General features: G+C 40.9%; 1 protein-coding gene across 1 annotated transcript in view; it reads left to right on the top strand.

Annotated features, from left to right (window-relative positions):
• Nucleotides 1-295: 295 nt before the first annotated feature.
• LOC116332012 (carboxyl-terminal PDZ ligand of neuronal nitric oxide synthase protein-like) overlaps nucleotides 296-17729 on the top strand; it is a 21508-nt gene continuing 4074 nt past the window's right edge. Inside the window, exons 1-9 of the mRNA XM_031754852.2 lie at nucleotides 296-662; nucleotides 1352-1423; nucleotides 3528-3620; nucleotides 3745-3803; nucleotides 4631-4739; nucleotides 9228-9357; nucleotides 9814-9941; nucleotides 16128-16289; nucleotides 17279-17447. Coding sequence (XP_031610712.1) covers nucleotides 558-662; nucleotides 1352-1423; nucleotides 3528-3620; nucleotides 3745-3803; nucleotides 4631-4739; nucleotides 9228-9357; nucleotides 9814-9941; nucleotides 16128-16289; nucleotides 17279-17447 — 1027 coding nt within the window. The 5' untranslated portion in view covers nucleotides 296-557. The remainder of the gene's footprint in view (nucleotides 663-1351; nucleotides 1424-3527; nucleotides 3621-3744; nucleotides 3804-4630; nucleotides 4740-9227; nucleotides 9358-9813; nucleotides 9942-16127; nucleotides 16290-17278; nucleotides 17448-17729) is intronic.

Below are 17729 nucleotides of genomic sequence, written 5' to 3'. Positions count from 1 at the left end.
GCCACCCAGCCCTGGACAATCTCGAATCCACTAAACTGTCTTGAGGGTTTTGTTTGTTCCCTGTGATGCCGCTAGATGTCACACAACCAAACACCAGCAGCAGCTGCTAATAGAACCTACACACCACTGAGTATTTCTCCATCTATTAGGTGTCATGCATCCAGTTTAATAGCTAGTACACGTGCGGACAGTGAGTCATTAATTAATTCTGAGGGAACTTGAAGAAGAAAACGATCCAGTGTTGAGATCCGTGCGTCACCGGGACCCCGGCGGTGGCGACGCGTACTGCTCCTCAGTCGTGCTTCGGTTCAACCCGGCTTTAAAAAAAAACGGGCCAGTGAGACCGCTCACCGATCGCCGATTAACGCATTAATTGAGCCCATCAACCAATCGTTCGGTCGCGACCGTGGCGCCTCGCCCGCCGCATGACCTCTGGAGTGACGCGTCTCTCCGATGAGAGGGCGGAGGGAAGAGCGCCGGAGGAGATGCGCATATCTGCAGGTCTCTAGCGCTGTCGTAAAACAAGTGTCGGGAGCAAGTGAGCTAAAATTAAAGCGATGCCAGGAGTAACCAAGTACAATTTAGTGGATGACGCGCAAGATTTGAGGATCCCCATGCACAACGAGGAGGTGTTTAAGCATGGGGTGTGCTTCGAGGCAAAGGTAAGGACCCTCTGCAACAGATTGTACTTTCTGGGCAGCATTTCAGGCTTGAAGACCAGCGAGTCCTAATATGCTAAACACTGTTATGTGGGCTTCTTGGGTTTCACATGTCGTCTTATATTTCTTTTGTTTTTCTTGCATAATTGTGTGTGTTAGTTTATGGTTGCGTCTTCTGATCATGCAATAATTTTATATTTTATATTAAATTTTCCTTTAATCTTGTTTCAAGGATAATACAAAGTTTTGGTTTAGTGCATGTATAGATGAATGAGACTGACTGCACTGTGAGAATTATGAACAGTTCTTTAAGTTTTACTGTTTTGTCTCTGGTCTGCACTAATAACATGATTTGGTCTGTAAAAAAAAAATCAGATAGTTTGTTGAGATGTGTTGTCCTCTTTGACCAACACTTATATAGCCAAATTTATAATTTTATGTAATGTAAGACAGATAAAAACTGCAAATTGCCAAATCTGAGAAGGTGGAATCGTCTATATTTGATATTTGCTTGAAAAAATAGTGTGCAGTGTAATTACAATTTTATAAGTATCCATAACTGTGTAAAAAAAAAAATCAAACTGCTGACACTGGTTCAATCTAAAGAGGAGACAGTGTGTCAGCCCAGCACTCCCCAACTAATCACTTCCTTAACGATCCCCATCTTTAAACCTTTCTCTTATGTTTTGCAGTACATAGGCAGTTTGGAGGTGGGCCGCCCCGGGAGCCGAATGGAGATAGTTGCAGCAATGAGGAGAATCAGAGTAAGATTTCCCTGAAGCACACACACATTGCCTCTCTGACAAAACCCACTTTGAAACACTGGTGACGTTCACTGCACATCTTTGTGCACGTTCCTCACAAGTCTCTGGGCTCGGCGTCCCCTCTTTACACATAAATGACCTGTCTGTGTAAAACTACACAGTGGGCAGATTCAGTGGGCTGTCAGGAGCAGTTTAAATCAGGGCAGGATTCGTAGGGCAGCTTGGATTTTCTGGCTGGGGAGAGACACGGCAAACAGGGATATGTTTGATGCCGTCCGGGAAAAAAAACAACATCCTTCAAGCCTCCTTTCGTTAGGATCATGCAAGGCTGCTGGAAACAACACGCGGCCTTGTCATTAAACATCACTGCAGTGTTACAGAGACACTCGGGGAGGAAAGGATTTAGCTGCTTGTCAGCTGTTGCATCTAATCTAACAACCAAGTTTATAGTGTCACTCGGAGATCGGCCGCATCCCCAGTGACACCCAAGGAAAGACTTAATCCTGATCCAGCATCCCGTACAGTGGGCGATGCCGGTCATTTGATCGCACTGGCAAAGATGTAGTGATGCTGTGTGTGTTTGGATTGCCCTTTTATTTTCAGGCATCCCAGTAGTGTGTGTGTGTGTTTGCACATTTTTAGAAAGTAGATTCTAAACTTGCTTTTATGCATTTTGGAGAAAATGACAGACACATTCAACAGAGCAGCTCAAATGGAAAAAAAAAGAGAGAAACCCACACGATGCACAAAGCAATCCAGCCGCTGAAGGCTTTTCTCCTGCATTTTAGCTTTTATTTATCTGTGCTTAAGCAGACAATGTTAATTTACTACAAAGCTCCTATCTAAAAGACTGTGAAATGCTTTGCTCCAAGTCTTTGAAACAAACTGATAATAAGAAGGCAAATGAGGCAAAAAGAGACAAATGATGAAAATACAATAAAAACTGAAAAACAAAGATTGTAAATGTGTGTGGGATTAAGATGGATAACATAAAAGCAGGTTTGTAAAACGGTCGGGCTGTTTTTGAGCTCTGTTATCACACAGTAATTAATAGTCTCTGCTTCTGGGGGAGACAGACTGTGAATATTCAAAAACTAACTTGTCCTTAAAGCACTTGCAGTGGCTCAGGGGGTAAGACGAGAGGTGAGCTTCCACAACCTGTAGCATTATTTTGTTCGGGGGCGGTTTCAGTGTGAATTAGTTTCAGGCTCATGTGCGTGAAAACGTGGCGCGAACGCTTCATCTCCCTCTGACAGCAGCGTGTGCGGAGATGGATGGTCCTGGTTTATGCAGAGCTGCATTAGCCTGGATTGCACACACACACACACACCAAGAGATCAATGTCCTTCACCTGAGCACCTGCAATCCAGCCTGCATGTGGGGGAAAAAACCCACACAGCAACAACCAGATGCATTAACGGGACAAGACCAGATGACAAGGACACAGGTCGCAGGCTTGCATGGATAAACCTCTCTGGACTAAAATCAGCTCCGCCTCCAGTTTCTGATGAAACTAAGAGAAAGCTCTGTGTTCTCATATTTACACAAACCAAAGGAAACTTGACAGAGAATATCCAAGTCTGCTGCACACACTGGGTAACTGTGTGTGTGCTGGAGAGTGATTTCATCAAACCTTATCTGATCAATTAATCATCTGATGTTGGACTTTGTGTTTTCAAAGCCAAACATGTTATTTCATACAAATCCTTTTGTTTTTTGTTTTTTATCCTACATCCTATGACTGTAAGATTTGGAGTCTGAGCCTGCAGTGGCGGCAGAGGACACACTGTTAATCAAGCAGGGGGATGAAAGTGTCCCACACATGTCCGCCTTCCTCTGGGAAGTCAGCCTTTGAAAACTTAAAAAGCTCCCAAAAAGAGAAACTGACAGTTTCTCGACGTTTACGCCATCCCAGTTTTCCTCCGGGGAAGAAGACGGTAAAAAAAAATAGCCCCCCTCTGTGTGATCCCTCCGCTTCATAGAGCTCCATCTCTGCAGGACCATAAATATATTTAATGCGAGTCAGACCGGGTAGTACTGTAATCAGTTTGGTTTGATTCAACCTTTGGATTTGTTGTTTATTCTATCTATTCTTCCTTCACAGTATGAATTCAAGTTGAAGAACATAAAGAAAAAGAAGGTCAACATTGTCGTATCTACTGACTTCGTCAAAGTAATTTTGCGCAAAAAGAGGAAGGTCGGTCTTGCACAACCACATATGATTTCCCATTTACTTGTTTTCACACCTTGAATGACATCTTTTGTTTTTAAGATAGTCACAGTTGTCAGCGTGAACCTGTCTGATTTTTGTCTTGCAACAGAGAAAAGGATGGTCGTGGGACGACAATACCATCTTGGTGACACAGGATCCTATCTACAGGTGGGCTCTCTCGACTGTAACAAAGTGTCGATGTCGCTCTGCTGGAATATGTTTACATGCATCCAAAACACAGCCTCCCTGTCAGGCTGTGCAATGAAAAGCTTCATTTTAGTACCCATCTCTTTAAGATGCACATCTCGAAAAGTCCAGACGTCTCATCCTCATTCCTCATTTGATGTGACAAAAGCTAAGAAAGGCGGGTGTCATATTTTAAGAGCTGCCATCATAAAACTTTGGTGAAAATGAAGTCTGTGTGTGGCTTTTAACTTTTCTCTCAGTGATCATTTTACTTGTCAGATCCAAAATCAGCATAAGTGATTTAAATTTATGTGATTTTTGAAAGGTTAAAAAATAAATCAGGACATTAGCAGGGCAGAGCAGCCGGTTCATACATATATCAGGTTTATATGGTAACTTTAAAGTTAAACTACAGCATGTGGTGTAGCGCTTGATACATTTGCTTGCATATGAAAGATCCTTTGTTCAAAACCAGGAGGAAACACAAACCCAGCCTCAAGCTGGTGTTCTCCCAGTGCTGGTCCCAAGCTGGGATAAATTCTTCAGATGTTGTGAGTGCGTGAGAATCAGTTTTTTCCTATTTGGCTGAGACTTTCTAAGTGCAGCTCTGTATTGCATAGTGATCTAAATAAGTCACAGAAGAAAGGCCTGGATTACAAAATAAAATCTTTGAGGCTGTTTAGTGGCAGCGTTTTCTACTGAGGAAAAAAAGCTACATAGCAGGGAGAAAAATGAGCACTTTACATTAAAAACCAGCTCAATCAAACACCCAGTTAAAAAAAAATTGACATGTTTTCTTGCCTCAACAGGATCTTTTACGTCTCACATGATGCTCAAGACTTAAAGATATTCAGTTATATAGCCAGAGACGGACAGAGCAACATTTTCCGCTGCAATGTGTTTAAGTCTAAGAGAAAGGTAAGCCTCACTGCTCACAGATCCCCAAACTACTGCAAACATAAATGACACAAACATTATACAGCGTGGATGATTACAGAGACATTGAGTTACAATTGCCCCAGATAATCACTGGCTGGATTAGCTTTCATTACAATTTAGCCCTCTCCTCTCCTCTCTCGAGATAATGGTAATGTTAGCAACATTAACCAGGCAGCTTAATATTTCTACTCCTGTTAGCAGACGTTACTTTCAAAAATGACAATTAGCCACTGAGTCTTCATTTCCTTCATTTTCCTCACAAATAGCAAGAATGCACAAAAAGGGTTAGTTTGCATTATTTAAAGGCTGCTTTCAGAATATCTTCACCAGTTCATCTTGTTAGCAAATAGCTCTCTATGCTAACAATTTGGTCATTTTAGGAGGCTTGTAACCTCTCTGGCTCACAGTCTGAGGAGGGCAATGATTTACCTGAAGATACAGCTTCACAGAAATAAGGGAAGCAGCAAGCCAAACTCTATTCAGTGGAAACAAGATTAACCCTGCCAGGAACTCTGAAGCTCGCTAATTGGCGTGCTGTTTGTTTACTCCAGAGATAAATGAAATGTTAACTTGACAGCTGCGTTCGTTTGGACTTTTTTTTTTTTTTTTTGGCCGTTCAGTTTGCTCGTCTTGTCGGCGCTGTGACGTCACACGCTGAGTTTTGTGCTGATTAAACAAGATACAAACAGAATGTGTTAATCAGAGCACTGCTCAGAGGCTTGTAGGGGGATTTTTTTCCCCTTTGTTAGAGGCAACATGTCGACTCTCTTTTTCCCAGTCTTCAATCTCTGTGAAAGGCTAAGTTGACATGAAAAAGACTGGATGGTTCTGTCAGTCTTCCCATCTAAAACCACCTCTGAGCGAATGACTGAAAGTATATTTTCCAGTGTTTTACTGTTTCGGCAATTCAGAAATAGACAAACATATCTTTTGCAATTTTTTTTCTTTTTTAACATCAACAAAAACACATTTTATTCGCATTTCCATTTCAGCTTCTGAAGCATCTGTTAATAGCGTTCATGTCTGTAATCTCAGGGATGTATAGCCATCGCGCGCACCTCTAGAATCAGACCCCATATGGCTGTGCTAGTAAATAACTTATGAAAAATGAGAGGCGTGTTCTTCTCCACATATCTGCATATCAAGCAGCGTCAATTTTTCCTCCACGACAAAGACTGAGCATCACTGAGGTTGACTCCCATCCCTTCACCATGGATACCAGACAGACAGTGGCTTAGTGAAGCTGAATACTAATCGTTCTGGTGGGAAGAGAAAAGAAAAAGGGGCATTTTTGCTCTGCGCTTAAAGACATTTCCACTACAGCTGAACCAAATACACATCACAATCTTAGAGACATGGTCTGTGGTGCTTCTCTACCTCCTTGGGGCTATTGAGCCTTATCTGGTTGTTGCAGGCCAAGCATGTGTGCTGAGTAGGAGGAGATGGACCAGCTGATAAGAGGAGATTTGATTTATTTTCATCACGGCATGTTGCAGCGTAGCAAAGCTTCGATGTCAGCTCGGTACACCAACACAGCCTTTTGTGCTCAGCCCTCGGAGGCCTGTCAGTTTAACCTGACAATTTTAAAGAAGAATTCAATTCTGTATTGATGGAGAAATATGATGAATTTCCCTAAAGTGTTTTTGCTTTTGTTGTTTTATATTGCTATTTCACTTGATTGAACTACTTTCAAGCTCGAGTTGCCTTGAAATTTAAAATGAATGCCTTGAGGCTGGATGGTCCTCTAGAGGCAGATATCAATAAATGTATTTCTGTGCCAGTGTTCAATATGGAAAGCGTCACCCGTAATGAGACTGGGGAAGGATATGGTGGATAAAGTTTAGCTCCAGTGGATTAAGGTTGCTGCCTCTGGACTGCATATTAAGGCTTTATGAAAAAAGAAATGAGAGGTGGAGCTGTAGATAGATAGATCTCCAGGCTTTCCAAAGGCTGCTTTTTCACTTGTTTTCACTCAGAGAAGTGTTGGTTTTTTTTGGTTTGTTGAGCCGCTGTGACCCACGGGCCATCCAAAATTAAAAAGGCACATAACTCAAAGGATGAACCACTTTGTTATTAGCAGCCAGTTGCAAAACCCAAAACTTTAGCTTTAGCACCCATTTCTTTAGCTGAATCTACTTAAAATACCAAACATAGCACAGTTTGACAGGCATGAAATAGTATTTTTGAAAAAAAAAAAGCTTTCAAAGACCTATTAGCTGAAAACTTGTTATCTTGATATCTTGGCATGAGGAAAAAATCTTTAGTAGAACAACATCCGAAAGTCATGTCTTTAAGAAATAGAGAAAAAACCCAGGACAGGCCTGACACAGGAGCTGAGAGATGCATCTGCACAGAGGAGGTGAGGAGAGAGGTACAACAGTGAGTGTCTACAGCAGTCTGTAAAACACGGTGGAGGCTCTGTCACATTTTGTGACTGTGCTGTTGGAGAGCTTGTCAAAACTGATGGCTTTATGAATGCAGAACAGCGCCATCGGGTGTCATTTTTCAACATGACACTGATCCCAAACGTACTGCCAATGCAGCAAAAGAATGAACGGAAAAACATAGTGGATCATTATCGGTTATGGATTGGCCTCAACAGAGCTCGGACCTCAACATTAATGAAGCAGTGTGAGAGCATGTTGACAGAGAACAGAACAAAAAGCAGAAACATCCAAAGAAGAGCTTTGAGTGTCTGAAGAATACTTAAAGCAATTACAAGAAAGCTGCCTAAGAGAGTCCAGAGTTGTACAAACTCTGTTGTTTTTATGTCGTGTTTCCATGCATGGTTGCATTTTTCAAATTGCTGAATCTATTTCCCATTTTCCTGGCAAAATATAGCAAGAATATGGTATAAATTTTGCACCAATTTAGTATAACAGTAGCGTATCTTATCTATAGAATTTTAGCTAATCATAGGTTATCTCAAGTTTTACCTCCTCAGTCTTACATACTCAGCATTACTGTTTGTTAACTCTGTAAAGCCTGAAACACTGATGATGTAGAAGTCTGAAAAACTCATGAATCAAATATTGACACACTTGGTGTTACAGTTCTCCTCTTGTTGAGCTAAACCACTTTGCAACCATTTGGGGGGTTTTTTAATTAAAACTTACACTAAAACAGACAAATATGGACAGATGACAAATGCAGATCTGGCTCTGACAACCTAAAAATAATCAAGAAAAAGAAGCATTAAGGTGTTTGTTCTTAGGACTAACAACAACAACATGTAAACTAAGTATTTATTTAACTTGATGCTTTCCTCCGTGTTGGATATTTCACTATACAACACCAGATTTTGATCTGAATGCGCATCAGTGAGAACAGTTATACACAAGAAATCGTGAATATGACCATTTATTAGTTAATAATTAACTGAGAATAATATTCCTAATCATGGGCAGCACAGTGGTGCGGTGATGAGCACTGTTGGGTTCTTTCCGTGTACTCTCTTCCGGCTTCCTCCCACTCTGCTTACCCTAACAAGGATAAGCAGAAGAGAATGGATGGAATTTCTTTCATTTTTGATGCCAGCATGTACATTTGTACTTACTTGATTTTTATTTTTCTATTCAAAGAGGCTTATTGTAGGCCAATCATTTCACTTCCCACATTCGTGGTGTTTCACATCATTCAGAGCTAAGTGTGTCATATTTCAATTGTTTCAATATGCAACCCTTTCCATCTAACTGTGGAGGTAAAACAAAGAGATTACAGTAAAATAGTCGACATTTTTCGCTGTTTTTGAGGATCAACCGAGAGTTAATACTGTGTAATTTTCTCTGTGACTCTCTCTGTGGTTTGTAATTAGTGGAAAAATCAAGTTTTAGGACATGCTTGTAACTGTCAGGATTAATCTCTAATGGCTTTTTCTTCAGATCAGATCCTAACCCTAGCACAGTTACCAAACATTTAAGACAAGTCGTAGTCCTTACTGTGATGCCATTCCTGCGACCCAACTAAAAAGATCTTAGGAGTTAATATTTGTGTCTAATTCAAATTAAATTGAACCTCCTATACCAAAAACAGCTTAATCTTCACTCTGCCATCAAATTTACTTGCTCCTGAAATACACCAATCATCGCTGTGACAGCAGCATGTATACAAAAGAGATACACAAGGACAAGCAGCTCAAGTCCTCCCAGCATTTGCTGTCCTAATTTGTTTTCTTTCTCCTCCCTCCGTTTCCGTCTGCCTTCACCTCCTGCTTTGCCCCAACATTCCCTTTTCTCCTCCTGCTTGCATTTTTCATCTTCTCTCTCGTTACCTGTGCACAATGTTCATACGCTCGCTCTCTCTGTATTCGCTTTTCTTCCTGTGCAACTCCTCTGGGGCCTCATTTTCTCCCCGACTGTGTACTTTCATTTGTGCATCCACCCTCGTTGGCCTCCTGCTGCTGTTCTCTCAAAACTTCATCACACACACACCATCTTCTTGGTGTCTCCACCCCACCCCCTCTCACAGTCTCAGGCCATGAGGATTGTGCGGACAGTGGGTCAGGCGTTTGATGTGTGTCACCAGCTGACCCTGCAACAGAAAGACGACGAGCAGGAGGATGAGGAGGGGAAGGCGGAGGAACTGCAGGCGGTGCCAGGTGACTCACACCGACACACGCAAACACACAAAGCTGCATCTGCAAAACCACTCCCTTCTCTCTCACTTCTTCCCGTTCTGCTTCTGTCACACAACACAACGCACACAACGCCCCCCCGCCCAGGCCTGCTACTCCTGTTTCTCTCGCTTTCTCTGTTATACAAGCTAAAAATCAGAGTGAGGCAGAATCAAACAGTGGCAGTTGAGCACACCTCTGTGTGAAAAGATGTCATTATCCTCCTCCATTTTTTTTTCAACTTGCCATGTTGAATGTTGAAGCTGCAAATTGGTTTTGGTTAGTTGTGCGAGCCCACTGATCAAAGCCCTTTTTTGCGTGGGCTGCTGTCAGCCGACGCTGTTGCTGTCACTGCCTCTAGATATGTTGCAAACTTTAAAGCACAATTTTTTATTTTTTTATAAAGCATGACAATCCATCCTGTGCATCTGGTCTCTGCAGCAAAGAAGAGGTTTGCATTGTCAGAGGAGACAGACCTTGAAGCCACTACAGAGGAGAGCATTGAGTGCGTCTCCTCATCAGACCCGGAGAAGAGTAAAAAGGACGAGGCTCTTGGTAATGATGGAAAGGTACTGTTGCCCTTCATCATTTCAGCATCGCTGTTATGAAACATGGAAACACAGAAATCCTGCAGGGAGATGATATAGGCACACTTACATTTTATTTATGGATGGGTATGGCACATGGGTGGGTTTCCCATGATGCACTGAGCGTTTCTCCTTCAGTCATCTCCTGTATTTATACACCAAGTTGCATTTAATCCATTTAATTGTTAGTCATTAATTTTAAACTCTGGCTCTTTCCCAATGTGTGTCTTTTGCCCTGTCTTCCTCCTCTCATCCCCAACTGGTCATGGTAGATGGCCTCCCCTCCCTGAGTCTGGTTGTGCTGGGGGTTTCTTCCTGTTAAAAGGAAGGTTTTGTCATGGACTGACCGTGTAAAGCAGGCAAGATAAACGCAGACTCACAGAGGCAAAACTGAACTCAAAAACACAGCTTTATTGCTGGACGGCAGAAAATGCAAAACTAACTGAACTTAGAATATGCATGAAACTAAACAGGCAGGTAGGCAGAGCACACGGCAGGGAATGAGGGAGAACACGACACTGAACAGAGGGAAGGCTTAAATACACAAGGAATGGGAACAGAAAACACATGGGAAACACAGCTGAGACGAATTAGACACAACGAGACCAGGGAAGCAAAAACTAAACACACTGAACATGGAACGCGAGTCTTTTACAATAAAACAGGAAACATGAGCTTCAGAGAAGTGTGGAGGAAAGGCAGACGAGAGGTAGCGAGGGAACACGAGAGAGATATGACGGGCTGGGGAAACACAGATAAACATGATAGGCGCGGGGGAACATAGAATGAAACACAAGGAGGGAAACCACACACAAGGACTCACACAAACACAGACACACAGTGGACAAAGACACAAGGGGGAATCTAATAATCAAGGAACTAAACAGGGAATATGAGAAAATATAAAACAGACTAAGACTACTAATGAACCTAAAACATAATACAAAATATCACTAAAACACAAGAAACTCAAAATGCTGGGTCAAAAGGACCCAGAACCATGACAGGTTTTCCTTCCCGCTGTTGCCAAGTGCTTGCTCATAGATAGCTGAGGTGTTCTCTTTTCTCTTTTTATGGTCTCTGCCTTGCAGTGTAAAGCATCTTTAGGCGATAGTTTAGGTGTATAAATAAAATTGAAATGAACACAGCAACTATAATAAAGAACTATAAGTGACTCATTTTTACTATTAATAAACAATTATTTTGTCTTTCATTAGGATTATTGTTAGAAAAATAACAAGGGCAAGTTACCTATAGTAATCTACTCTATACTACTATTATAATAATGCTTATGTAGCTCTGGGTGGAGCTTTCTAAAACTTATGAATATAGCCCATGATGTTATAGGAAGTCATGTTTAGATATGACATATTTAAAATAGTATGTAGTATCATATTGTATTTGTAGGCAGTGTTTTTCACAGATCTTATACTCTTGAAGTCAGGTAACCACAGAATATGATCTTTAAATCAGAATGTGCAGAACAAAAAAAGGACTTTTTCTCCTATTTTGTACCTTAAAAGTTAAAATAAGTCAAGCACATTCCCATCCTTCAAGTTTCATTGTTAAAAATACCAACATATCTTTAATTTTTCACTTGCCATGCATGTATACCTCTGGTTTTTGGTTCCATTGTCTATAGTTTTAAATGCCAATGAGCTGCTTCAGGCCATGACATGTTCTAGAAAACCGCTCTCCTGGTTTTTTTTCTATAAACCTTTTTTTCATCGATACCAAGGAGCGTTTTCAGTTCCAACTGCAGTTCCTCTTGGTGCCACTGGAGGCTACCTCCAAAGGGAGTGAACCCCCAGTTCCTGCCATGTTGAAATAACAGCTTTACAGCATTAAAAAACATGTTTACAGACTGGTACAGCGTGTTTTGTCCCTGGATAGTTCCCCCTGCATAGAAAGTGTGAGTGTGGTAAAAAGATTTTATGACTCATTCACTTTCATTATTGATTTAGGAGCATGGTTTTGTTGATTGACAGGTGTCCTGACACAGTAACATTTTTTAGGCTTCATCCATTATTTAGAGTTATTAAAATGAACTCTTCACTGAGTCTAATGTTGAAGTGTTTTTGGAGGATTTTTAATGGAGTAATCTGATATTAATATTATGCCTTGCTGTGTGATAGCGACCATCCGATATGTTTTTACTTCAGTTTTGGTGAATAAAAGTCTAATATTTCATTAGTCCATTTCATAGCACTAATTAACAGATATGTGGGGGGACATGGAGTGTAACACAAAGTCCCAGCAGACTAAACCACAAACTGAGCCTCCAAACTAGATAGTTATACAAGCAAGGTATCTATTTACAGTTAAATATTTACAGTTAATTTACAGCATGAAAGTAAATACAAGGGAATTATATGAAAGGAGCAAATTTGACATCAGGGTCTCAAAGGCAAAATTAAAGCACTAATTAGCAGATATTTGTGTCTCTGCATCGCAGCCATACAGTTTATGAATGTGGCTTACAACCCAAGTAAAGGAACTGGCTGTAACTCTGGTTTCCTCCAGAAATGTTGATTAGTTAATTGGCTATAAATTATCCTTAAGTTTGAATATGAATGCAAATTAACTGATGACCAGACCTCAAGCCCAGTGTCCATCCACCCATTTGTTAATCCTGAATTAGGTTACCAAAATATATAGATGGGATAAAGGAAAGGCAAAAATATTGTATTATTCAGTGGTTCCTGGAGTCCCACAGCTCACAGATGGGTAGTTTGCTCATTTTAAAGTTTGTCCTCATAAAAGCTCAAAAGAAGATCAGAAAACAGCTCAGAGGGATGTATGGTCTTGTAAGCAATCATGTCTTTAAGGGTTGCTTGTGAAGAAGGGCTCAGCATGGCTCTTCAATATTGATAGGATCATATGGTTTATTGATGAAATCACAGCCAAGATTTCTAAGTGCTGCTCTGCTCGTCCCGCGATGTCGGACAAGCCGCTCTCTGCTATCTGCCTGTCTGCTCATTTTCCCACCGAGTCTCTGAGGAACTGTCAGCTTTATTGCTCACGAGAGAAAACCGGTGTTGTTCTGGCGAGGTGTTAATTGGTTCGAATTGAACATTATTAAGTCTAATTGCACAATGACCCAAGAACAAGGGAATTTAAGCGTCATAGTTTTTGCGTTATTCATTTTCCTGCAGCATTTCATCAGGTCTCACGTGCAACCTGTCTCAGTCCTGTGTTTGTAATCTGAAGGGCAAGTGTCCTTCACAGTGAAGTGTTAATGACAATGGAGTCCAACATATTGATTTCCCATCTTTTTCTTGACAGATAAGACTTTCATGTCAACTATTCCTGCTGTAGCACTCCAGCATAATTGTGTGAGTCATTCACCCCAGCAGCAGCGGCCCATACAGTCAATACATATCTATTTATAGAAACCCTAATTAAAGCACTGCTTTCACAATTGGATTCAAGAATATTAGACAAATATTTTTATTCTTATTGGACTAAGGTCATTTCTTTACAGTATAATTATCATGCTTATGTTAAAAAAATTCAGTCTAAATATTAGAGTTTGATTTATCACGGTGCCTCACACACTTCAGGATAATTCCATCTTCAGCTCTAAAATGTTGACAAATTTCATGCCTGTCGTCAGGACCTCAAAGAAAAGATCAAGTAGTAGAGAGTTTACAGAAGAACAGCCAACACTACAGAATTGTCCATCAGCAGCAACTTCAACAGAATAGCAAAGTTTATTGATCTTTATTTGCTGTGAAATACAGTTCCCACTTTGATATTTTCTTCATTTATGCAACTTGACGTGGTAGATATTGCATTGATCGCTTTCCCACTCGCTCCAGGCTTGCCGCACTTCTCTCTACCTGCCTGCACTTTAGCAGCATTGAGCAGTAAAAGTGGATTCAGATTATACACACATTTTAAGAGATCATCACAAAATTCCTTGTAGACACCCTAAACATCAAGCAGTGAGGATATCTAAGAAACCATCTGTGGATTTCTCCATCGGGATGAAAGCACACAGGCTCCTTGCTGGCAGTGAAGCATCTCTTTGCATTTTCCTCCCTGAGGAACTCAGACTGGCAAAGAGAGGCTTTCAAACCACTGCTGTAGACATGCTTTTACACACACAAACTTTCATATATTTTTTCTTTCTGCTATTAGTCATGTAGGATTGTGGGTTTTGCTGCCTTATACTTTGTTCTCTGTCTATGGCCAAGCTCTGTTTCTTCTTGATGTCAGGGACTAATGCCGACTTCAGCCTACAGCATATTAGCTTAACATAGGTTGGTTATTCGTGTCCGGAAAGAAACCAGAGTGTCAACTTACCAGTGTGCCTCATATAATGTAGCTTAATGGAAAAAAGCTAAAGCCAGTTCATGGGCAGACCGATATTATCGGCTGATATCCAGTATTTAAGTCTGACGTCATTAGCCGGTTCCCCCTCCAGACTCCGCTTCAGGTCCCAAAGTCAAGCAAACACTGCGGCATCACTAAGAGTTACAAACTGTATAAATTCTTTCATCTTTAATAAAATGATCAGTGTTGCTGCTTTACCAGGTGTAACAATTAAGTTTAAAATCCAGGCATCCATGAAAACACAATTTATGAAGTTTAATGGAGTTAGATGTTAGCAGGGCGTTAGCTCGCTAGTTTCCACCTAAATATAATATAGCATGTTCTGACTGAGGGATTTCTGAAAAAATTAAAATGTACAGCTCTGCTATCACTTCCAACATAAATGAAGACAGGAAACTAAACAGCAGTGATGTTTGGAGGGTTACTGTAGTTGGGAAAGCTGGTATATAATGATGTGCTACGTGGTGGCTAGCTATGGTTAGCATAATATAAACACATTAGCACAGTGAAGCTGGAGGATGAACGCTAACTTTGTTTCGACTAAACAGTCCAATCTTCAGTCAGGAGAACAACTGAGATAATTCATCCACAATACGAAGTTAGTCATTAATATATTGCTGCATGGGCTGGGCTGTAGTTATCGGTCTGTGAAGGTTCTCACTCATCCAGGTCATCGTTCAAAGATGGTTGTTTACAGTGGACATAGCTTCTTTCACTCCTCTTTCAAAGGTTTTAAAAACACAACCGCTTTAATAAACAAAGAGTAGTTCCAGACAATTACACTGTTGTCTAATTATGTCTTTTCTATTAATGCATTAGTATAATACAACCAAGGTATGTGGGATCCACTTGGACAGGCAACCAGGTAGCAAACTGGACATTGTCTAAAACATCATTGATAAGATAAGACAAGATAACCTTTATTAGTCCCACACGTGGGAAATTTGTTTTGTTACAGCAGAAAGTGGACAGTGCAACTGTAATTGAAGACAGTATATGGCATAAACAAAGCAAGCATAATGAAAGATCTGTCCCCAACACACACGGGGGTGTTGAGGTGGCAGAGATGTGCTATAATCGGATTTTTAAATCACCAAATATCGTTTCAGTTTTAAAACTCCTACATCAGTCAGATTCTGACAGATTCAGTCATTTAAAAGCAATCTCACGTAAATGTGATGTGTAACACTGCTGGATCATTTGTCCATGATTTTGTTAAAACCTACTGCTCTATTTCACGATCTCAGATAAGCATAACAGCGTTTACTTATTTCAGGAGTCCTCTTCATGCCCTTCAAGTTTTGTACATTCCAGCTCTGTCCCTTTGAGTGTTTTTCACGAGTCACTAATAAAAAATCACTTCCATAAAGGATAGAGCTGTGCATCTTCAATCATAGCTCCTCCTGTGAGACTCCTCTCTCCTCACTCCTCCATCCTCTGGGTGTATTTTAGGATTTGAGACATCCTCCATGAGGATATGCTGAGATGGATTTCCAGTTCACAGGTAGGAGGACTGAGGAAACTGGGAGGCACATAACAGAGGAATCAGAAGAGCTACTTTGGTTGCCGTTGTCCGTTTGTATTCTTTTCTTGGGAAACGTTGATTTGATCCCGAGTGTGTGTATACTCCTCTCGGGTAGGAAAAGCCAAACTAAGTCTATAATTGCCTACTCGTAAAAAAATTCTGTGTAGTCTGATCCCAGCATAGTGGTTGTCAAAGTTTGTAGATAGCAGTCTTTATGTGTGTTGTGAATGACTAGTGAAAGTGCTTCAGCTCAGCTTGTAGAAGTAGTGGAGCCTAAATCACCATCATTTTATTATTCATTATAGGTATCTGATGACCCGTCTCTTCTGCTGAGCTCACCCATCCTTGGAGCCTCTGTGCTGGCTCATGCTGCAGCAGGGGGATCCTGCTCTGCAGAGCACCAGGTCCAGTTCCTTCAGAAACAACTGCAGCAGCAGGAACAACAAGCACTAGCAGCTTCAGCGCAGGTAATTTTCCCCTTCTGGAACCTCAAAGAAGGTATTTTCACCTTTTAAGTTTGTGTGAGTCTCTTCATGGGAAAATGTGTTCATGGAAAATTTTACCGTAGTGCAAACTTCCACAATGGCAGTTTTGAGTATAGCAGCTGTTTACGTGTGTTTGCCTGTCTGTGGACAGATCTTGTCAGCGCGATGGTGTTGAAACCACGCGAGGCAGAGCCATTAAATCTTCACGGAAGTGCAGTTGAGATCGAAATGAAGCTTGCATTTAAAAAGGGGTGTGTTCCGACCCATGAGCGCTGAGTAAATGAAGCTGAAAATCCACAAGTATTTTTAAAGCAGGTGATCTCATGCCACTGTGATGCTATCGCACAATTTTTTTCTTCTCCTCCTTTTTGTGATGAAACTCTCACTAACTGTATTGAAGCACACAGTTTTTTTTTTTCTTTTTTGTACGCTGAATCATGAGCTGTGATGCATTTAATAAAAAAATCTAAAATCACGAGCCTTGAAGAATTCACCATGTGCCTGTGTGCATACCAGCATCAGTTGTTTTAACCCTTTAAAGCCGAAACCCTGAAACAATTGGCAGAAAATTGTAATTTGTTGAAAGTGGAGGAGTTATTGAACCTTCTGGACATTTTTTAAAGAAAACGATTTGCATTTATGAGTTTTCATTCTGGGTTATGTAGAGGTATATGTATAAAATATGATCTGCTTGATGTTACGGGGTTAAAATATGCTCAATAATTAAATGAAATTTGCTTTACTTAATGTAACTGAGCAAAGGTTGTTTGACACAAAACATCCTGATCACATAAAAAAAGGCTAATTATCAAAACCTCCTAGGAAACATGAGTATCCCGTATTTATGATTATGAAATTCTCCGAGCGCTTTCAGACACTAAACCTTTACATAAACTTTGAACAGTTTCAGGTAACACTGAATATGCCCGGGCAGTGGCATTTAAAAGCTGTATGTCTGTGTGTGTGTTTAGGTAAATGTTTTGCAGGAACAGCTGTCGGTGGAGGTGTGTGCTCGGACTGAAGCCCAGGCCAGAGTGCAGAGGCTGCTGCAGCAGAACACAGACCTGCTGCAGCACATTTCCCTGTTGGTCAAACAGATCCAGGAGCTGGAGCTCAAAGCTGCGGGCCAGTTAACATCCAGTGAGTGGCTAATACATTTTTGTAATTGACTTTCCACTCAGATCATTTTCTCCTTTAAAGTGTAGTGTAGATTTTTATTTGGCTGCCTTTAATCTTCCTGTTTACCTCCGTTCTGATCTGTAAAAAAAATCATAATTTTCTCCCTATTTTTCTTTACTTTTAATTAGTTTCTTTCTTGCCATTGCGCTCATGTTCTTGTACTCCTTTTTCTCTCCTACTTCTGGCACACAGTTAATTATACTATGACAGCCCTCTTAGAGGGTTCAGTACCGCTCCCCGTTC

The sequence above is a fragment of the Oreochromis aureus genome, linkage group 18, assembly GCF_013358895.1.
Source record: "Oreochromis aureus strain Israel breed Guangdong linkage group 18, ZZ_aureus, whole genome shotgun sequence".
In the NCBI taxonomy this organism is placed as follows: Eukaryota; Metazoa; Chordata; class Actinopteri; order Cichliformes; family Cichlidae; genus Oreochromis; species Oreochromis aureus.
This window is presented reverse-complemented; position numbering and strand designations above follow the sequence as displayed.